The sequence below is a fragment of the Lissotriton vulgaris genome, chromosome 9, assembly GCF_964263255.1.
Source record: "Lissotriton vulgaris chromosome 9, aLisVul1.2, whole genome shotgun sequence".
Taxonomy (NCBI): domain Eukaryota; kingdom Metazoa; phylum Chordata; class Amphibia; order Caudata; family Salamandridae; genus Lissotriton; species Lissotriton vulgaris.
In genome coordinates, this window is record NC_141697.1 from 478353680 (window position 1) to 478370978 (window position 17299).

At 44.8% G+C, this 17299-nt stretch overlaps 1 protein-coding gene across 1 annotated transcript in view; it reads right to left on the reverse strand.

Moving 5' to 3' along the window:
• The window catches only part of SYNE2 (spectrin repeat containing nuclear envelope protein 2), a 1750628-nt gene that overhangs the window by 1211885 nt on the left and 521444 nt on the right, over positions 1-17299 (reverse strand). The window contains exon 43 of the mRNA XM_086937933.1: positions 16332-16632. Coding sequence (XP_086794059.1) covers positions 16332-16632 — 301 coding nt within the window. The remainder of the gene's footprint in view (positions 1-16331; positions 16633-17299) is intronic.

Consider the following 17299-nt stretch of genomic DNA (forward strand, 5'->3'; position numbering starts at 1 on the left):
TTGTTGCGCTTCACACAGGAGAAGGCCTGGGAACCAAGGACAAAATGTTTGAAGGAGAGAACACTGTTGTCTCGTGGAAAAACACCTTCAGGAACCTACCCAGAGCAGATGGCGTGAATGTTCTGGGAATGTTACCTACGAATAAAGTGTTGTAGTGGGTAGGGAGAGAGAGCCCACTTCTTCTTTTGCACTCGGAGAGAGAGCATCTTAGAACAAGCTCTGTCTCTGTACCTTTAAGTTACATGAGCAATTGATCGTGGAGAGACTTCTAAGGAAGTGTACACATGCTGACACCTTTTATCCATTTATCCATTTTTCCTGAAGATGCTAAAGTAAGGATGTCATTTTAGTGATAGTGTAGGGATAGATTTAATGCTTTTGATTCATCAACCCTTGATGAAAAAAATCTTGGGCTCATGCTTTCTGATTTTTTGCATCCTACTTCTTGAACTAATTGTATTACTTATGTTGCATCGTCTAAACTGGATACGCAGATTTGGCTTCATGCTAATTCCGATGTATTTCTATACCCTCGTCTTGAGGTGTCTTTATGTTCAGTTATTTTTAGCTTTGTAATAAACAAATTAACCTTCAGTAGTTGTTAGTGGGTTATTATGTATCTAATCCGAGAATTGGTAAATTGATGGTCTGCCTAACAACTTTTTTCCCCTTTGCACTTTCATGCTGTGATAAAGAACTATTGGTTTGTGACTCTAGAACAAATATAGAATGTATGTGCCCAGCTCTTTCAGTTATTACCCATTCAGGAGCAAAAATGTGTACTACCAAGTAATCCCACACCTGAGAATTACTGTACCCCACAATATCAGCATTTCCAGGTGCGAGATTCCCAGGGCTGAAAAACTGAATACCATGTTTTCAGGGCTAAATGTCTACGGGCCTGATACCGAGTTTGGCATATCGATTACTCTGTCACGAATGTGAAGAATATCCAGTCTACCTTATTACAGTTCATTATATACTATTTATTATTGCAGTTTTATATAGCGTAAACTTGACTGAAGGTATAGGAGTGTTTTACATGACAACCAGTTATATTACACAAGGACACATGCATGGCACTTGCAATCAGGAGGGCTGGATATCCCTCATTTTTGTGACAGAGTAACCTGTCTGACAAGCCCTAAATCAGGACCTTAGGCACATTCCCTGACCTGACTACATATGCAATCAGATCATCAATGTGACTCCTGTATGAAGCCCAATCCAGAAGCATAAAGGAATTTACCACAAAATGTTAGGGAGCAATTTTTGTATCTGTGGATGCCCCCGTCCGCTCTGCCTTCCCCACACACACATGATTTTCACCAAGTATAATCTGTCCAAATTCAAGCATGGACAAAATGTATCATTCAGAGTTTTCGCATCTCAGAAAGGATGGGGAAAACACAATATTACCGTGTTATGTCCTATTCTGAGATGCAGAATTTGTGGAATAATACCATAACCAGTAAATACTCCTGTATCTTATCTTCCGGATGTGGTATTAATGCATCAAAATATAAGCCTGGGAGAAATTGAGAGCCTTACGAAGAAAATTTGACTTTCTCAGGTTATCAAAGTATGTATTGTGAAGTGGATCACAAGAGTAAGCTGCATGTGTACATTGGGTGTATGAATAAATGAAACCTAATTGAGAAATGAAAGGTTCACAATTTGATTTTCAGATTTGCACGCTGAATATGAAATACTCTTGTTTTTTTAGTTTTTATGTAACACCGATAATTCTGATACATCAAATGAATACATTTAAATATAAATGTTTTTTTAATGATTTTCCCTCAACTAAACAAAGAATGCTTTAGAATGCACATTTAAAAACCTGGCAAAATTCAGTGTGATGAAATGTTGCAAATAGTTTCAAGGAAAAGCGAACGTCCAGGGATCCCGGGTCTGGATATGGATTCCTAAGGTACTAGAGGAACTTTGCTCAAGGCTCTGGACTTTTCCAGCCTCATATTGAAAAGTGAGGTTAGGGGTGTGAGCATATGTTCCCACGGGAGCACCTTGGTTACAGGATTTATCCCGGGACTTATCTGAAAACACGAAATTTTGGATGTTTTCACATGTTACCTTGAAACAAACTGAAATATATTCTACCTTTGTCAGACTGTATGAATGCTGAACATAATGATTAGCCTTGAGAAAGCCCTGGCTCAACATGCCACATAGGGCAAAACACGTGTCAGCTGTTTCCTTTCCCTAAACACCTTTCATCAAATAAACTAAAAAGAGTGAAATGGTTCAATAAAGCGGTGAAATAAAAAAAAAACTACTCTCACTCAAAGAAACTTGGACTACTGTGCTGTGTCATAAAAAGGGATTATCCTACTTGCTAAAACTGTTTGCACGGAAGGGAGGAACATATGCTCACAACCCTTAACTCCAAATGTTGCATAAAGGGCTGTCAAACATTTCTGCGAATACTATGTGTGTAGACTAATTTTGTAACCAGGAATTTGTGAGTTTTGGCACTGCGGATTCTTCTCTGTGTTTGTCTTTCTTCTTCTTACAAATCTGGGTCTGACATTTGGAAAGGATTAAATCTGCAATGTAAAGATAAATGAAGGCAAAAGTAAACTGCAGCTGGTCGCAATCCACCAGACGTTTTTTACACCTTTTCTGAGTTTAAATGTAATCATACATACATACCAACATTTTAGGCCAGGAAAGCAGGAGATTTTGAAATAAAAATCGGGGATGTAGAGGAGGAGCTACGCTAGCAAGCAAGATGGCCGCATAAGCTCCCGGCTACGCCGACCTCCGCCAGCAGCTCGTATATCCTGCAAGTTATCCTGTTTTCACACCGGACTCCCGTATATATGAGGAGTGACTGACTCTGAAGACGCAATCCCGAACTTTTTATCATACCGGGTGACAGAGATACGCCGTGTTTCATTCTCGGCCTACCCCGGAGCGGAAGCTGGGGCCTCGATTTCCAACCCATCCGGGCTGGAATTGAACAACATCGGCTGTGAACCTCGGGCTTTGTCCAGTCTCCCAAACGGAGATATAATCTTCCTTTTTTTAACGGCGACTTCGTATCCTGCCTGCAACGCACACGCTACGGCGTGACACATCGTTTGCTGCGGCCCCGTATCCGACACCCGGAGACACAGTAAGCTTGTCGTGGGGGTGCGGACGGGAGCCCTGATCAGCGGCGAAGGAGTAACAATGTGAGGTGAGAGCGCCCGTTGTTGGTGTCCGCTCCAGATTTGCCTGCTACCCCGGAGAAGCCGGCCATCGGGGTTTGCATCCTGATCTGCTGCTTGCAAGAGGAGATGGAGGGGACGAAAGACACGCCACTGCTGCACGCCGTAATGGCGGCCATTAGAGCGCTCCACTCACAGATCATCGTCAACTACCAGGCACTGTCGGTAACAATGGACGATCTTTGCCGGAGACCGGACAGCGGCTTTTTGCCATCATCGCAACCAGCGGTGCCACCAACGGAACATTGTATATCCATCTTCGAGGTCCCTGTGCAGAAGCCGGATCCCTTTGGCGCTGCTGATTCCTATAAGACAGATCACGCGCCCGTAAACATTGTCAGCGTCCCCTGCTTGAGCCCTATCTTGCCGAATATCACTATGGACAACCTTGACTGCCCTAACAAGATCACCTGTGACTATTGGAGAGTTTTATCATCCTTCCACGCTTTTCCTCGCTTGCTTCATGTAGCTCGTGAACTTTTATCCTTTACTTGGCTTGTTCGTACTGACTTGAACTTTCATGAAAGCTTTACCTCTCTCATTGTTGCTGTGGCCTGGGTTATAAGTGCTCCAGTGAACATTCGTACTGGCCAGGGTTAACTTGTGGGGCTTTTCAGGATATGGGAAAATAATTTATACTGCTGCTGGGATTGTGACCTGTGAGCTGTGGGAGTCGGGTGGTATGTTTGGTACTTCCCCGGATTGATTGTGTATTTCGCTGCATTTTATTTTGAACGTATTTCCGGGTTGTCGCATCTGGTGGGGGGTTGGGGAGTCCGGGAGTGTGGTTTTTTGTTTCTCCTCCTCCGCTGCTTTCTTCTTTTAGGGATGCTTCTGGGCGACAGGCACGCTGCTAGTGGGTTAGGCCGTAGCCATTGCAGGGGTGCAGGGTGGTGGGGGGGGTTGTTATTTTGCCTTTGTTTTGTTCTATGGCCCCTTTTTTCTTCTCTCTCTCTCTCTTTCGGGTATACCTCTGGGCGACAGGCACGGTGCTAGTGGGGTAGGCCGTAGCCATTGCAGGGGTGCAGGGTGGGGGGTTTGTTATTTTGCCTTTGTTGTGTTCTATGGCCCCTTTACTTTTTTCTTTTTTCTCGCAGGGTCCGGTAGCGATAACTTTCGGTTTCATCCTGAAGTATATGAGTGGGCGGGGTCTGGGGTGGGTGGCTGTGCTGATGGATAGGTAGCTTTGTTCTTCACCCTTAGTGAACTTACTAGCGCTTGCATTTTTACCGTTGGTCTATTTTGATCCACGACTACCTTTTAACACCTACCCGCATTTTTATACCTCCGAGTGTGTGGCTCCGGATATCCTGTATCTTCTTCTTTATCTAATTTTTTTTGGGGGGGGGGGTTAAATATAAAATGAAACCTTATGCATATCCTTGATCCGAAATGTTTTCAATACATCGTCTATCCTTTACCGCTGCCGGACCCATGGGTTGTCGGCTGTAGAGCTGTGTTCTTGGCATTACTGATCCGTGTTGCATACATGTGGTACCGGCCCCTGTAGTTGCAGGGCTACTTTTGTATCTTGTATTGAACGATATAATAAAGGTTTAAAAAAAAAAAAATCGGGGATGTATTTTCCCCACTGACTTCTATTGAAGCAGAGTAAATATCAGGTCCGAGACAGCTAAAATAAAGCCATTTTCACAAAATAAAATCGAGAATCCCCCGCCTGAAACTGGTGTGTTGGCATGTACGAGCATTGTTAGACAGGTTACTTTTCTTTGGTAACGCCTTATCTGGTAGAAACATAATCTAGCTGCAGATTCTTTACCTTGGACTATCCCAGGCATCAGGCTGGAACCAGAAACTTTTGTTCGAGCGATACTCTTGCATGCTGGTAGGTGGCATTGGTATGCTCTGACTGACATTGTTGGTGTCGTCCAAGCTGGAAGTGGCATCCGTGTCACTTATATAGGCGATACCAATGTGTGCTGACGTCAGTTACCTTTTACAGCTTTTCACGCCAGGAACGCGGAACCATGAAGTGCACTGACAGTGGTGTGCATAGATAGAACAATGAGGGCCTGGACACAAAAAAACAGTCCGCAGTGTGGGGAGAATCAGTGGGTCTGTAAGGAATCTGCGGCTAGATTATATCTCTACCAGATAGCATTACCGAAAGTAAGTAACTTGTCCATCTGATAGAGACATCTAGCGGCAGATTCCTTACCTTAGAATAGATACCCCAGCAATATCCTCTGCAGGAGAGGGACTGCAGACAAGTTTAGACCAGGAAGTCCTGCAGGACTGAGCAGCCAAAAAAGTCATCCCTGCAGACTTGGTTGTCCAGGCAGTAGGGATTGGTGAACGTGTGCAGTGATGCACATGCTGCTACCTGACAGATGTCAAGGACTGTAACACCACATTGCAATGCCGTGGTTGCAGTCTTAGCCCTGGTGGAATGAGCTTGTAGGCATCCAGAAGGCTGTTTTTGGCCAGAGCAAAGCAAATTGTGATGAATAGGACGACCCACCCTGATATAGTCCTCTTCTGCATCGCACAACCTTTCTTTGATCCAATGAACCACACAAAGAGTTGCTCGTCCACCCGGAACTCTATAGTGCAGTCAAGGTAGAATGACAACGCTCTTTTCAGGTCCAGACAGTTGAGTCGCTCCTCTTCTTTAGAGAGGTGTGGAGGAGCATAGGAAGTGGGCAAGGTGACCAAATGCCCCACGTGGAAAGGTGGTACCACTTTTGGTATGAAAGAGGCCCTAGTGCGAAGCACCAACCTATCAGGGAAGGTGTTCAGATTATGAGACTTCAAAAACAGAGCTTGCAATTGTCTCATCCTCCAGGCAGGAGTAATTGCCACTAAAAAGGCTCTTTTGATGGAAAGCAGCTGGAGGAGTCAGTTGTGCAAAGGTTCGAACAGAGCACCGCCATCACTTTGGTGAACTTTGGTAAACATCGAGGGGCGCCGGTAAAGCCAAAGGGGAGCACCATAAACAGAAAGTGCACAGGGCCTGCTGTGAATCGCACTCAGCACCGATGAGCAGACAGGACGGGAATATGCAAATAGGCATTGTGCAAGTCCAAAACCACCATCGAGTCTCCAGGGTCGCTGGGCAAACAAGACCTGAGCCAGAGTGAGCATCTTGAACTGTTTCTTTTTGAGGAAGGTGAGAACCAAATTAAGGTCCCACTGACACACGATGAATGGGGCAGGTGGGAACATATGTACAAGCCCCTTAAGAAATCTGTTTACAATAGGAGATTTGAATAAAAAGGGTTGGTCTGGCAGCCTCAAGGAACCAGACAATGCTGAAAGGTACCCATTAGAAGTGCCCAGAGCAGAGCCCTGCTGGGCAGGGGTCAGAATAAAGAGAATACCTTGAGAGTAGGAAACAGAAAGAGGATCAATAGACCATTCCATAAATATTTCACAAATTTCCCCAACCAGCAGGCATACACAGTCTTGGCAAAGGGACGCTTGGTTGCCAAAATGACATCACAGACTTCGGGAGGAAGATTGAATGTTGTCAACTGCCGCCGCTCAATCTCCATGCAAGGAGGCATAGAGTGGGCAGTTTCAGGTGGAGAACCCTACATTGCTGCTGCTACCGATGATCCTCCCAGGGGGCAGCCTGATTGGAGGATCAATGCGATAGGTAGGAGTAGCTCTTTCGGACCATCGGAAGAATCCACTTTTACGATGTTAAGTTTTGCTATTTGTGGAGGTGATGGCTGATTCTGCCACCAACCAGACACACGTGATTCTGAAGGGCCGGACTAGAATGCTTTAGAGGCTGCAGGGGAAGGAGTGTACAGATTGGATCTCTGGCCCACTTGATTCATGGGGTCAAAAGGGGGCACGCCCATGGCCGTACAGGGATTGCTGAACTAGTGCAGTCTTATGGCTGGGATAATGCTGGCCCAGCTGAAAGCCTCTTCTGTGGCCACGAAAGGTGAAGAACAGACGGGGTAAGGGTGGTCACCAAGAGGCCCAAGGACTTGGCCGTAACCTGCAAGTCCTTAAAGAGTCTTCCAGGGCAATGTTTGTCTGTTCTTCGAAGAGACAAGTGCCATCAAAAGGCATGTACATAAGGGAAGCCTGGACATCCCCAGAAAAGCCAGAAGTCCTCAGCCAGGCATAGCATCAAATAGCCACTGCTCATGAAACTGCTCTGCCCTGCAAATTGTGTTGTCAAGCCAACAACAAATATTGAACTTGGCCACATCTTGCCTGTCTGATACTGATTGGGAGAGAAAGGCCAGGGTCTTCTCTGGGACCAGTGACAGATCCTGCACAACCGTTCCCACAAAGAGTGGGCGTAACAGCCCAATAAGCAAGCAGTGTTCACTGACCGCAATGCAAGACTGGGGAAAGAAAAAAACTTCTTGCCCCAACTATCCAACTTCTTGGATTCCCTGACCAGGGGTGCAAAAGGGAAAGCGCCCTTGGAGGCAGAGGCTTGGACCACCAAGCTCTCTGGGTAGGGTGATTAGTGAGGAACTTTAAGGGCGATGGTGGCGGGCAATTATCCTATTCACAGGAGCCCCTGTGCTGGGCTTGGACCAGGTGCTCAGAAACACACCAGTCAAGGCCTCGTTGAAAGGCAGGAGGGGTTCAGAGAAGGACACACCCAGCTGTAGGATTCTGTCACGATGTTCGTCTTGATGTCCACTGAATGGAGCTGAAGGTCCAGGACCTTGGCTGCCCTTCCCACCACCATAGCATATGAAGCTCCCTCCTCCATAGCCAAGGTAGGGGGAGAAACCAGGCCAGAATTTGGTGAGGTATACAGTCCAATGGTGTCATCCAGTTTCTCATACAAGTCCATTTCATGCTCAGACTGGTCTTGTAGTAGCTCCACTGACCCCTCCCAATCCTCCTCCATTCCTAGCCCCTCAAAATAAGGTAGAGGAACCAACCTACAACCCACGGGTGCCGTCGGCGCCAGAATCTGTGTCAAAAGGTGCTGATCCAGCTCCTTATCTTTGGGGATAAGGATAAGACTGGCGCCGCCAGGCTATGCTGACGGAGTAAGGAGCCTCCGTGGGGAGGCCGGTTCCGGAGAAGGTCACAGGGTCACTCCAGATCCACCACTGGATCCATTGGGGGACATCTGCACTAGAGCTTCCAGAGCGGAGCCCAATAGAGCCCCTCATGAGCTTCTGGGGCCCAAAGGCATGACGGGAGGGTCAGGTCGCCCAGACATGAGGCACATGGTGTCATAAAAAACTTCAAGCTGGGATGGGGTCACTTCGGCACCTGGAAATGCATGGAAGTGCAGAGCCAACCCATGCGCAGGTTCCGCAGAACCAGGCCTAGAGTGTTGAGGCTCCTCTGTCGTGTCGGCCGACGGTTACGGGGTAGAAGAGGAAGCATGCTTCAACTTCTTGTGTTTCTTATGCCTCTTACATGACTTTCTCAACAACTTCAAGGGAGGAGAAGAGGACTTAGGACTTCCGGAACATTGGCCAGACCTTCCTCTCAACCGGGACCAGGGACGAGACCTCCGGGGTGAGCTACGTGGAGCCAAACACCGAACCGCTAAACAGCTCCCTCACAGCCTTTTGAGCCATGGCTTGGCAGTCAGAGTGCGACATCTAGCCATGGTTGCGCTGCAGGCACCAGTGATAAATTAAGTGTGGATCTGTCACTGATATGGCACGGATGGGAGGTGCTGCACGGTTTGAATTCAGAACTTTTCTTCGACATTGAGGAAAACTCTACACACCAAAAATTGTCGACAAAATGTGACAGAGGGTAGCGCGCTTCACGGATCTGCACTAGCTCACCCGGAAAGACAAGAACTGATGACTGCGCACCGAGGTGGCACCAAAATCGGTGGGGCAGATGTTACTTCTGGCATGGATGACGGCGTCCTGCAGAGCCAAACAACACCACCTCCAGGCCCATAAGCTGCAAGCAACCTCAAACTTTGTACATGGTGCTGTAACACCATCTACAGGAGATGCAGAATTTTTCGAAGAAAATTCAGAACGCAAGGGCAAAGTTGCAAAACTCAGACGGGTCTTTTAACTAGCTATTCTTCTCTTCACCTGATCATCTTCTCACCTAAGGAATTTTCATGGGTTGTGCAACTTACTAGAAGTTCACAGTTAGGCAGCCACCTATAGCATAAGAGGCAATGTGGTAAAAGATTTTTCTAGAAGCACTAACATGAGGGCATCAAAATATGATTTTGGCTACATCGACATAAACCTATGCACAAGCCCTGTGGATTTTTGTCGATGATTCTGTGATGGGCACATGACGCTTGCCTGCATTCTTCAAAACACAGGCACTTCTGTCATTTGCTGTGTGTTACAAAGCTCTCAGATAAGAGACAATGAAGTCAATTTATAAAAAAAAAAAACTAGATTTTGTGTATAACTCAGGTATGCTGTATCGGTGACGTCCATTATTATAGTCTGACTTCAGAGACCTCAACTGCATGCCACTTTCAAGACGCAAACAATATTTCACCACTACATACTATACAGGCTGCTGTTAAACAGTACAAAATTCAAAATAATATTTGTACCTAAGACTAATAGGTTTTTCACACGTCCATTCCCTCTTAAGAACCCAGTTTCAAATCTGTGGCCCAGAGGACTGATCAGCCTTCAGGAAAGGGCAGCTTCAAAGTTCATCTGTCTTCTTTTGAAAGTAGTGCCGAGGCGAGACTGAGAGTTAATGGTCTGGTGGGAAGCTTCCAAGCCCTTCATCCACCCATAACACAGTCAAAATGGGAGTGAGTATGTAGTTCAGATTCAAAGTGCGTGGCATGGCAAAATTCGGAATCTGCCATTTTGAAGGCAGTAGTACTCTGAATTGGGACTGAAATGACCACGCACACACATTAAGATATGGTCTACAGTGCCATATTTTTATCTGTGTAGTGTTGATCTGCTCATTGCCGAATGGATCCCTTCTCCTATGCTGAAGTCTTACATTTAAATTAGTACTGGTACAACAGTATTAAACTTGGCAACAACAAGTTTTAACCCCTTAGTTGCTGAGGTTTGTCCTCCTTTGTTTGTATAATATTTTGGACACTTGGCTCTTAAGCCTTGAAAATTTGTATTTACATAAAAGGTATCCAGGCCAAAATTGTTTTTTCCACATGTTTGGGATACTGAATTTACCAACGGTTTGTGGATTGCTCCGGAGGGAACGGCTAAAATAACCAAATTAGATATTTGGGGGGGGGGGGTGGAGGGAAAAGTGAGGTGGGTTATTGCTTCAAAGCATCAGCCAGGTGTTCAGGAGAAAGTCCATCGACTACTTTAAAAACAAGTGCAAATAAGTTTCTAGAGTGCCCTACTTTTCACTGACTAGCATCCAGCTTCATGTTGGAGGATGTGGTGGACAGGTATTTGGAAGGCTGAATAGATAATATCCTCATTTAATGGGGTGAAGCATTATTGAGGGAGGTTCACAAGCAGATTGTTACAACAATCCAGTTCAGAGCATGCAGCTGATCTGATTGATGTTTTGGTAGCATCAAGTGGAAGAGATGATGTTAGGTACTTGGCACTGAGCTACAGTGGCAGTGATATAATTCCCTATGCACTGAGGGGCTGATTCTTACTTACATAGGAGAAGCTCAACTTGTTGTGGAAGAAGTGTTTGGGACTCGGTCTGGGGTTGTAGCAAATGAATCAAGGAAGCAAAGTTTCCCAGTTTTAGAAGAGTTGTTCATAAGACACTGTAGGGCCATCCAGAGGTGAATGGCAAGGAAGAAATCAGAGATACGTGATCAGAAATGTATAGAGAATGTGGGAAAAGGAAGGTGTGTGTGTTAACAGCGTAGAGATGGCCGCCAAACCCAGAAGTAAAAATAATACCCAGAGATTTAGGGGTGGACCTATGGCTGAGCCTTTGGGGGACACCAATTATTAGAAAGGTTGGTGGGCAGAGCTTGGCCCCACACCACGGAGAAAGACCATAATGAGAGCCATAGTAGAGCAGGATCATGTGATGCTGATGTTGTGTTGAGAGAAAACTACTATATGGTTGATTAACAATTTCAAATAAGGCTAATATATCAAGGCGTATCATAATAGATGAAAGATGGTTGTGGAAAGCAGAGCAAATAAGGATTCCTACATGGGAGAGCTGATTCATTTGAGTGGAGGCCATGAAAGCCCTATTAAAAGTGGATAAGGAGGTTATTGCGAGATATGTATTGGGTGATTGATTACTATCTGTTCTAGTACATTGCAGAAGAGCGGGAGGTGGGACACTCCAAAGTACCTGGGACATTCAACTGTAGTTACGAGGAGAAGGGTTAGCAGTTGTAGTTCATAGCAGCAGTACCACAGAGGATTTGAAACTTGCTGCTACAACTCAGAAAGAAGGTAGTGTTTAAATAGGTCAGAAATAGAGCGCATACCTAATCTACAGGAATTCGTTCCCAGATTCCTTTCACAGTGGATATTTCTTGTTGAAAAATATGGATACCTCTGTCTTCTGAATGAGCCTTGATTGAGGGTGGAAACTGTGAGTGTAGCGCAAGTAAATTTCTTTACGCTACTGACCTATCTGAATATGCTCGTGAAAGATCAAAATGAGGAGCTGCAAAGCAATGTGATATGTCTCCGCGATTCTAGAAACTCTCAAAGTGATGCAAGCTTCGGGGGGACTAATCCATGTGTAAAACGTATTAACTAAGTGACGTTACTGTGAATTGTTTCCCTTGAGGCTCTAAACCGCAGGTACTACTCATTTGAAGTATTTTAGACACACCTCTTGTTGAAAAACCTAGATAAAGGGCTGAGGATGAGTGCCTGTTGTGCAGTACATTACAAGAAATGGTGTTTTATCTTCTTCACTTGGTACCATTAGGTCACAGAAAGCATCTATTTTGGGGCAGATGTTTGGTCAAAGGTCATAGTCAGAAGGTTCACATATTGTTAAAACAACAGAAAACCTTTAAGAAAGGCAGCTAAAATGTATTTATGATATCTCCCATCCTTCTCCCAGATGTTATAAAAACAGTGCTTCAGGGTGGAGAAAAAAAGTAATCTATTGCTCCTCAACATCGAGTCCAGGATATGGGATGTTAATAAGGTGGACACAATGTCGATTGACAAAAATCGAAAGGGAAGTATGTATGGATTTTTTTATACCTACCTCCACATCTATGTTGCTTAACCAAATATATATTGCCAAGGTACACAGATGTGGAGTTAAGAATAGTACATTTATCCATCTCTCAGTGCATATACCTTTTGATATTTTGCCCTTAGATATTCTGTTCACGATATTAGTGAGCCCAGTGGCGGCTGGAAGGGAATGGGGGTGGCGGGCGGGGTGAAAAATAATAACAAAAAAACTTTCCTCTTCGGCCGGCCCAGTCTCTCCTCTGCTTCCCTGCGGACGTCTCAGAAGCAGAGAGCAAACACAGGCTAAGCCAATCACAATGCTGCGATGCAGCATTGGGATTGGTCTGAGCGCTGTGGTTTGGTGCTCAAATGGGGAATGGGAACCTGGGCATGTTCTCCGCCGAGACTGTAATGCAGCCCGGGTGACCACCACTCCTCCCCCTGTGACCCCCAGGCCCGCCCTTCCCTAACCCAGCCCTGCAGCTACCGAAAATAAAATGATAATAACTAAGTTACTATCATTTTATTTTTCCTTTTTTCACTGATATGAGAGCAGTGGGGCGACGTTCCTCCGCCTTAGCGGAGGAGCCGCCCCTAAGTGTGAGCCACAATATTCTTGTACTCCATATTCAAAAGTACTGTCATGAATTTAAGATTGAAATATTCTAAACCCATCTCTTTAGCAGGAGTTCCTGCAAAAAGGCCCTGATATTTCTGTACTGTGAGGGCGTGCGCCAGGCAGAGCGCGCACAACACAACTCTTACACGGTCACGTGTGGGGGGGGGGGGTTTGCAGGGGGGGCCTTGTTTCTTTAAACGGACACATTGTTCAGTTTAGCTGCCTATATTGTGCCCTGCTGACACGCAATTGTGTTAAAATGCAGCTCTTAATAAATGCAATTTTGTGCACATAATTGTTAAAGTTCGCTTGAAAGCAGACATGGCAGGTTGTCAGCCGCCTTGCATTTGCTCTGAAAAAATAAACTGCCAGCGATAGATGTTGCCCTCATCTGCCCTCACATTTAGGCTACTACTTTAAGACAATTTTGTTTCTGTATTTGCTAGGGGTTTTCCAAATAAATGACATGCTTATTGAGCAATTTTCTCCCGAACGGCCGTTCCTAGATAATTGGACAATAGCAGTATTTTTTGTGCATTTTGCCCAGGTACTTTTTTCTACACTGATAAAACGGTGAAGTCCTTAATTTCTCAGACGTAGATACCAGCGTGCTTCCTTTATGAATTTCAAGTGTAGGCCTACATGTTCCTTTCAGACAGTTCACAGCACGTTGGGTGCGTTTGGGTCAATTGGATGTTCTTGTGACGTATGTGCTGCCTGGAGTCAAATATAAATCAAGGTGAAAGTCAGCCTTGCCTATACTGTTTGATTGTCTGAGTATAGGAAAAGCTGGGTGAATTTAAGTGGGTCACTGGAAGGTGCCGTCGAATGTTAAAACAGTTGCGATTGGCCTGCCTGAAGGTTCCACTATGGCAGTTGAAGGGACTCTCCCCTGTACAGGGATCATAACGTTCGATTTGAGAAAATTACAGAAGGTCCGTATGTAGGGGTTCTACATTAGTGCCCCATCAAAAATAGATTTCTCTTCTTGCCAACTCCTAAGTCTTACAATGCTGAATTTTGGACACCTGCACCAGGTTTCTGAACCCTTCGTAGATCTATTTTTTCAGTGCTCCCAATAGTACTACTGTTGACCGCACACAACTTCTGTACAGGCTGGTAAAATGGGTGGACACAATATCTATTGATAAATAGAGAAAGGTAAGTATGAATGAATGAATGAAATAAAATGTATAGTGCGCAACTAAAACCCAAAGGCATTAAGGCGCCTTTGTCTGGGTTTTCTCTACCAACCTCCACATCTATGTAGCTTGACGACATACATATTGTTTTACAGAGTGGAGGGGCTGCGATGAGAATGATTAGGTGTGGGCATCTCCTAGCCGCCACCGAATCCCTCTGGTATACATATGTATCTCTGAATGAGGTGTGTCATGGTGAATACTCTACCTGCTGTACTGAGTTGTCGTGTCGCAATTAATTAGTAATAAGAATGTTTTATACACACGGATAATTATTTTCTACTACTTGATATGACATACTCTTTTTACAAAAAGCTCACAAGGAAATGTTTGCAGCTGGGCTGGTGCTAGCCAAACGGAGGGTTGCAATTAGATGGATGAGTTCGACTCCCCCCAAGGTGGCGAACTGGACCAAAGATCTGCAGGAGTGGGTGGTGGCGGGAAACAACCTTTACAACGAAGTCATTACATCGCACTACCTTTACATAGCAGTCATTACATTGCAACATCCTTTACATAGCATGTCATTACAACGCAGCCATTACATTGCACGTCATTTCAGTGCATACCATTACAATGCATGTCACTACAATACAGGCATTACATCGCAAGTCATTACAATGCATACCATTACAACGCATAGTACCCTTACACTATCCAACACTTACCCTACTGTTGCACTCATTGGAGTTAGAATAGCAATTTTTACCCCTACACTATCCAACACTTATCCTACTGTTGCACTCAGTGGAGTTAGAATAGTAATTTTTACCCCTACACTATCCAACACATACCCTACTGTTGCACTCACTGGAATTAGAATAGTAATTATTACCCCTATACTATCCAACACTTACCTTAAATGCGATGTAATGGTATGCATTGTAATGGTATGCGTTGTAAAGGTATAATGCGATGTAATGAAATGCGTTGTAAAGGTAGTTTCTGAAAATGCGATGTAATGGCATGCAATGTAAAATAATGCGTTGTAAAGGATGTTGCGATGTAAAAACTGCATTGTAAAGGCATGCATTATAAATGTATGCGTTGTAAAGTCATACATTTGTGGTGGCAGAGTTGATCCAGATGAAAAAGGTCAGGAGGGATGACAAATTAGAAGATGATGCGATGGCTTGGAATGTTGTGATAGCAGAGATTCCCGTGGGCGGGGGGATCCCCCGCAAGGCTCTGAATGGGCACAAACGAGACACACTAATTCAGGGGAAGTACTAATGCATGGGAGTCACCCGGAGCCCGGAACTATGGGAGAAACATAGGGGGTCATTAGGATGGCGGGCGGACTTTGTCCGCCCGTCATCCTATCGGTGATTGGGACCACCCGTCATAAGAGCCGGGGTCCCGTGGGGGGGTATTAGGATGCGCCCACCACTGTGAGCGACCGGGGGGGAAAAGCGGCAGACGGTCTTTCCGTCCGCCGCGGTCCCCCCGCCATCCTAATATGGCGGGGGGTCATTTAGGTGAGGATGGCGGGCGGATTGCCCCCGCCAGGCCAGCGGTGGCTGCCGCCAGCCTGGCGGGGGCCATCCGCCCCCCATCCACATGGGCCCCATAGTATCTGTGAGCCATGGTCCGACCTGGGGGATCTGATATAGTAGGAAAATGTTCAGCGAGCAGGGAGCGAGAGGGCTGGGAGGGTAGTTTAAGTGTTATGGTTTGTTTTTTGCTAGAATATCATTGATCTGTCCAGATCCAGTAATGTACTTCTTCATATGTGATACAGATAAAAATATGTTCTTCTTGAATGGAATGTGTAAATATCAATGTCATTGCTCCTGTGAAGTATAACTGTTGCCATACGTTGGTTGTGATTCTGGAGGTCACTAAATACAAGCAAAAATATATATATTTTTAAAACATACTCTTTTTACATGCAGCTTGTTACCATGGCCTTAGTTAGCCTCATTATGGTCTTATGATCTAAATCAGTAGCACTTCTTGGATTAACATCAGAATAGGGAAATGCCCGATTCGACTTCTAAGATTCAAACATGTCACGTGAAGAGAGAACATGCAGGTATAGTTGTAGCGGGAAATATTGGTAGGAAAAAATATATTTGTAGTGAAAAAATATACATCAACATGCTAGAACCATAGACCGCCTAAAAATGCAATGCACTTGAAATCTAAATACAGGCATATATTACTTTTCAACCAATAACATCAGTGGGTGTTTTGGTGTTGTTCTAACCTGCAATTGCTGGATCAGATAGCCATGCAGTTCTTTTATTTCCAGCCAGAGTTCTTCACCAATGCAAGGGTCTTTTGTACTGCTGAGAAGAAGCTCTTCCTGGCTCTTTAACTCCACGATGGACGGAGTTAAATCTTTTGCTTCTGCGAGGAGTTCCTGGCAGACCTTCTTCTGAGCTCGTTTCTCTCCGATGCCAGTGCAAAGACGTTCATATTTCTTCTGAAGTTCTTTAACTTTCAAGCTTATTTCAAATTTACTTTGCATATATTTTTGCTTTTCAATCTGAATGTTTTCTAGAAAGCTAAAGAAAGCACAAATCCATGAAAACGTCACTTCCTGTACATTGTGTATAGTAAACCATATAAGAACCGTTACACTTCTGTGCCACATGATTTAGTTAAATGAAATTAACATGCTATATTGTTATTTAATTTTCGTATTCTTGAGAGCATGGAAGTGCAATACATTTCAAACAGATGCCAAGTAGCCTTACACCTGAGGGATGCCCTCGGTCAAATGCTGGGACATGTACGCTGAGTCCTAAATCAGGAAAAATACAAGTTTAAGTACCATGACGCAAACAGTGCTTAATTTGTGCTGGTGTTTGCGGGTACTGAACTCTGGCACTTAAGTCACTTAATTATGGTACCATAAAGACGCACTGTCTGTCGATTTTTGCACAGAGCACGACAGATTAACAATAAATTAAATGATAAAAAAAGAATTCAACAGCACCCAAGCTATTCTTACTGGTTTCGATGGCCTGGAAGTGTCCAAAATGTCACATTTATAGGTGTGATGTGTTTAGTAGGCAGTGATTACACTGGCATGTGGAAGTAATGCTTGGCATGGCACCACAGCTTTTCCTTTTTCGTAGTTTAATTCACAGTTGCTACTACTACCAAATATGTATTTTTCAATCAAGGAAATACGAAGGAGGGCTGAGTCAGTGATGTTAGGAATCGCAC